Source organism: Coenobita brevimanus, chromosome 72 (genome assembly GCF_032717465.1).
Source record: "Coenobita brevimanus isolate Jiangsu-jjx chromosome 72, ASM3271746v2, whole genome shotgun sequence".
NCBI lineage: Eukaryota > Metazoa > Arthropoda > Malacostraca > Decapoda > Coenobitidae > Coenobita > Coenobita brevimanus.
The window spans coordinates 9,991,478-9,997,477 of record NC_137025.1 but is presented as its reverse complement, the minus strand read 5'-3'; the positions used below and the strand labels follow the sequence as shown (position 1 = coordinate 9,997,477).

General features: G+C 42.1%; 1 protein-coding gene across 1 annotated transcript in view; it reads right to left on the bottom strand.

The window, feature by feature from the left end:
- Positions 1 to 406: 406 nt before the first annotated feature.
- Positions 407 to 6,000, bottom strand: part of gudu (Armadillo repeat-containing protein gudu) — a 40,425-nt gene continuing 34,831 nt past the window's right edge. Inside the window, exons 13-15 of the mRNA XM_080278283.1 lie at positions 3,465 to 3,574; positions 1,633 to 1,744; positions 407 to 562 (exon numbers count right to left, since the gene is read on the bottom strand). Of these exons, the coding sequence (XP_080134409.1) occupies positions 407 to 562; positions 1,633 to 1,744; positions 3,465 to 3,574 (378 nt within the window). The remainder of the gene's footprint in view (positions 563 to 1,632; positions 1,745 to 3,464; positions 3,575 to 6,000) is intronic.

The window sequence follows — 6,000 nt, the reverse complement described above, 5'->3', positions numbered from 1 at the left end:
AACAGGAGAACTGTTGTGTATGCATGCCCATAAATTCTTACAGTGAATTACGGATCTCATGCAAATGTTAGATGTGATTAGCCTACACCCTAAGTTACAAAGTGTACTCGTAGTTAGGAAAGATACAGAAAGGTTAAATCTTATTATATCACCACATGCTTTAGAAATACTGTCAAGAATTAGGGGCTACTCCACACTTTCGCGCTGTTAGTTATTATCATACAGTTCTAGGCCTTCTTGTTCTTGTTCTTGTTCTTGTTCTTCTCCTCCTCATCTTCCAGCATATTCGTCTTCTTCGTCTTTTCTTCCTCCTTTTTTTTCTGTTTCCTCCTCCTTCTCCTCCTCTTCCTCATGCTGTTCCTGCTCCTCCTTGTTCTTGATCTTGTTCCTCTCCTTCTCCTCCTCTTCAGCGCCTGGTGGAGAGGCTGGTGCGGGGAGTGAGTCTGGCCATGCGACTGTAGGTCTTGCAGCGCCGAAGAGCCAAAAGCCTTATGTTCCTAAGGCAGTCAGCAGCTGCCTCCTGCACCACCTCGTCCTCCGAACCCAGCATCTCCAATAACAACTGAAATAACAGAGTAAGTACAGTATTATAAAATAAATATATACAACAAATACTTGCTACAACTATCACAAAGTACAGCTGATAATCTCATAAGGAGAGGTATTTTTATCGGGAAATACAAGAACAATTATGTGAAAAAAAAAAAATTGTCATCATCCCTGTTCCACTGACAGGGATCTCCGTCCACAGATATGCATACTAAGTGGCTTTGTAAATTTAGTATCACCTAACCGTTAGCGATTTTTTCCGCACATTTCATATCGATATCCTCTTGTTATTCGTTGTTGATCAACCCCTGTCTATCTGGTCGAGCAGATCCATCAGCCACAGGCAAGCAACCGCCCCTGCAGGGTTGTCCCCTGCAGAGAATCGATGTTTCCTTGCTGTTGACAGCGCCTCGCCATGCGAGGCACTGAAATGGGAGAAATGGAGTTCCCCCGAGCTAAGCCCTGTATTGGACTATATAGCCCCGCTAGGGTTACAGGAGCGAGCTACCACTCCCGGCACGGCAGCCCGGGCGAGGCTCGAACTCGCAATCCCCCGATTACGAGTCCAGCACGCTACCACTGTGCTACCGCGCCCCCCATGCGAGGCACTGAGAAAAGGATTAAAGTTTGATTCCTACGAGAGATAGCCGTATTTGCATCTCCACCCAATTGACAGGGGCATCACAGTAGGCTTCCCTTCACCCCATGATTTGGTTATATGGTTACTACACAGCGTTGTAAATGGTTTCCTCGGTTACAGGAAGCCATTAGACTTGTTACTCAGTGCAGAACAGCCTGAAGTGGAAAGAAGAGTAATGAAAAGTGACAGGAAGGAAAGGGAGAAGTAGGAAAAGAGGAGGGTAGTCACAGAAATTTAAAGGTGAAAGAGGAAGCAGGCAGCACTACATTAAGTGAGTGGATGATGATCGTCACAACCTACCACTAGACATCCTCTTATGTCTAATTATTGCAAAGTATGTCGACAGAAAAGTACAAGAATATGTTTGGGTGCATAAATGCCAAGAAAAGAGGTGGTGCGAAGTCTTCTATGACACTTAAAATACTGTACACAGCGACGCATACCGGAACAGCGCCGCTCTGGTGGAGGGTGATACAGTTTTCAGGCTCCAAGGAAAGTCTGTGCAGCGCTCGGCACGTTGGTCTTCTGATGGTACTGTCGTTTGTTTCCAGGTACCTGAAGTAAAGTATGGATGTTGTTTTAATCTATCTATCTATCTATCTATAGCCCGACGCCCTAATCCCGCAAAGGGTGGCCGCAGACAAAACGCCTCCAAGTCGCTCTGTCACTCACCATTTGACTACCCTCCCCCCAATAATAATACAATAAAAAAATCTGGAAAAACATTTGACAAAAATACAAATCAGTAAACTTTCAACACTAAACTCAAGCGAACTGGGCATTCTTAAAAGCGCCTCAAGGCAAAATGGTTAATGTATAATCTTCCCAACTTTACTTGTAAAATTGCATTTGTATATACCATCATTTCAGAATCAGCAGATTCTGGATGAAGATAACAGACCTCTTACTTCTTCTTTGAATGAAAGGATTCATTTCACATAAATGGGAAAGTGCATGCTTCTTGTATGAAAAGTATCGTACTGTGTGGCAATGAAACATTATCAGTAAAGAGTGAGTAATTTGTTGCTGTTATTGTAGTCCCAGGCTCATCAGGACGTAAGAAGAGTGAACGGCAGAAAAGCAACAACTTAATCCAAGCGCTCCCTGAAATCCTTTACTGGGTTTAGGTTGAAGGACTGTGTTGTGAGAATATGGTGCGTGAGATGAGGATATTGATAGGTTGGAACAAACTTAGATGAGGAAATTCAGATGAACCAGTAATTCCTCCCTGGGGGATAGGCTGGGTAGTGCAACACAGGGGGAAAGATTCGGCATAAAGTGTAATAGTGGCGTCATGCGAACGGTACGAATGAGAAGGCGCAGGCAAGTGGAGAGAATTGAAAAGGTTAGCTGTATAAGGAGGATTATGTATGTGAATCTTGAAGGCAGAGTACTAACGGCATGAGCTCTTTCGTAAAGACTTCGGGGAAAAGTGACTAACCAGAGAGGCTGCAAGAGATCTGGCAGTCATTAGGTGACCAATGCAAATACAATACACATGCTAACATGGCCTTGGCTAATGCAAAATGATGGATTTCGTTTGACAGGTTTATAGCTGTGACTAGTTCAGGTTATTTGCCTTCACCATCATCTTATCATTTAACGACAAATGAAGAGCATAACTTCGAACTATTGTTGTTGTTGCTCAGTCCTGATCCATCGGATCGAGCAGACCCGTCAACCGGAGGTGACCAACTGCGCCTCCGGGGTTATGTAAAAGGTTCCCTTCACCGTTGATGTTGCGTCTGTGTCTTAGTGTAGCATGTGCCATGCAGTGCTGCAATATGTGTGTTATGCTGTGTGAGCCGGTTCTAAATGTGGCAAACATGAATCTGTGATTCCACCCAACCCAAATGTTTGCTGGTAGCTGAGGAGGGCTGGGTGATGCCCTGGTCTAAGCCCAGTTAGGGGAACTGGATCATCTCCATTTAAGGACACCGATGAGTAGATGTCAGGTGGGGGGGTGGGCACTTGTAGTATGCTGTTCTGATCGAGGTGTTGTATTGCCTTGACCGTGAAGAGAGCATGTACAGTACGTGTTTCTTCAGTGCTGGTGGTGGAATGTATGGAGGTGGAGTGCTGTTGCTGAGAGTTTGATAATGTTTTTGTGCTGATCGTTTTATCACTTCTAGTAAGACTGAGAACAGCCAACAATCAAGTGAGGCCTGGGTAGGGAAATTTGGAGCATAAGTCCTTGGTGTCAGGGAGATTCCTTCCTCTGTTTTCCAGCAGCTTACCATTAAATCTACAGTTTCGTGAATCAGCATCCACTTACTGCACTAAAGGAGCCACCGCTCCAGCCTGACCAAAGAGCAAACCAGTCTCCCTGGACACGCAACAAGCAGCGATTGCCTCAGCCAGGTAGGGTCGCAGCGTGTCGTTCTCCTGTAGGCACAAATTATTCTCTTAGTCAGTGTGTCTCAGTAACCCCTTGAATCTGATGACGTACTTTATGGCTTTAGTCTTGCTACTTCTGGACGATGTTTATTCAGTATTGGGGAGGTATTACTGAACGAGAGGAATCAGGTGTAAGTTCTAGTTTCATTCAGCTTTGGGGAGACTTTAAACTGGAGGTGTTACATTTCATCTTAATCATCTCCTTCAGAACTAGAATTAACTGAAACTTTTTAATACAGTCATCTGGTACTATCAAGAATTGTGTCTCAGGTGATGTAAATGTGAACATTAATATAATCATTATTTTTGCTGAACCTCCATTAAGCCCGAGGATTCTTTTTTTATTTTTTTTTATTTCAGTCTTGCCGCTAAGGACGATTTTTTTTTCCAGCATAAGAGAGCATCCTAGAAATTATGGTACTGATGTAAGCTGTATCTAACCCTTCCCCTTTTAAGGTTCTCTCCTTGAATATAAAGATCGATTCAAAACAGTTTTTTCAAGATTTCGTGGCACATTTTTCTTAGCGATTTATTCTGCCTGCTACACCTTCAGGCCCTCTTGTGCGTCATTAAAGCAAAATTTGTCGATAACAGAAATACAAGAGTGACAAAGAAGAATATCGAGATGTAGTTGGTACTATAATTTGCCAAGAAAAAAAGGACGCAACGGACCCTTCCATGCCACTTACAATACTGACCTATGTCTGGAGATGACAGAAACAAAATATAGCCTACAAGACGTCTTTTAATACCATTTTTTTTTCTCTCATTTCTGTTTGAGGATGTATTTTGCTTCTTATGTATGCCATAAACAGATGACTTTATTTAGCTCAGGAAAGGCTTTTCGAAATGGAGGCGTCAGAGATACACCTCATACTTGTCGTCATTTGCTGGTGGCTCTCCAACAGTGAGTAAAATCGTCTGGCAGCAGCAAGAGCAAAATAGTCGTCATCACATCAGAGGGGTTAAAAGAATACTCGTTTAATTATTCAACGTCAGGTTAAAAATTCAGTGAGATGTGTTTATGTTATACCATATGTAAACTTAAAAATAAGGAGCAAATATTTCTAGTTAAACTGTTTTCTTATTTAAAGTTTGATACTAATCAATGAGATGTTTCTTAAACACTTATGTTATTTAAAATACTATTTAAAGTATGTTTGTTAATTAAGAAAAATCAAGACCAGAATGTGTGTCTAATATAAAAACAAGTGTGATGAAAAGTAATATGCAAGTATAGTAAGAATGTCGTGCGTAGGTAGTTCTAAACATTACAAAAAATCAGTGTCAGGCAAAGAGTAGAAGTATATGGAGATGTTAGCCAGCAGGTTGCAGGCAAAACCATTCGATCTCTTATGACACTCTAAATACCCGACCATCAAAATACTGAGAGAAGTAGAGGGGACTATGTAAAAATAGTGGCGCCAAGTCAGCTCTTTGGTACAACCACCTGTGATGCAACTAAAAAAAGGCAACCGGTCCTGACGGTCTCCTTGGTGCTAAGTCGCATGTAAAAACCTTTGCACCTTGTGTACACCACTCGGACTCGGCTCTTCCTGAGGGCAGTTCCAAACCTGGCGAAAATAGTCAGCGATTAATGATGATGGTGTTAGCTGGGGTGGTGAGGGCGAGAGGTGAGGGAACCGCGGGCCTCAGTCACTGTGAGGATGCAGATCAATACCACAATCTGGTGTCGCTCAGGAGCAGGACTACATCCTTGATTACAACTCTTACCCACTAGGACAAAGCTACTATGATGTCTTTCATGCCACCTAGCCGTAAGGGATTAATGAAGACATCTGAAAATGGAAGCTCTGGAAAGTACAAGAAAGGAAATACATTTTACTTAAGAAAAGAAGCTGGTGTATATATATATATATATATATATATATATATATATATGTTATGGAACAGATGCAAAGACAGCAAATTACAGTATCTTGCTATTCTGCATTATCCGAAACCTTAATGTTCAGAATGGATGTGCCGCGATGCTGTTTGTGAAAGGAGAGTGTATACTTCAAAACGTTATCTGTTTTGTAATCTTTTCAGGAAAGTAACATTCACATAGTAGTCCTACTAAGAGAGTAAGAGGGAAATGAAATAAAAAAATAAATAAATAAATGCTAAGCTCCCGCACGAAACATGAGAGTTTGTAATGTATTTCCTGAAAGACTGGTTTTCCTACTAAAATCAATAATCTAACGCAAATCACGGTGCGTTCTTTGTGAATGAATTAGTCTTATGTCATCGAAGGAACCTCCATAGACGTACATGTGATACACATGTAAGAACACCACTGCACCCCAAACCTCCCCCCCCTACCCCCAGCTGGGACCGAACTCTGCTCTAGAGAAGTGATAGTACAAGATAATGATATCCTTACCGAGAACTGAGCACAGATACATGAGTTC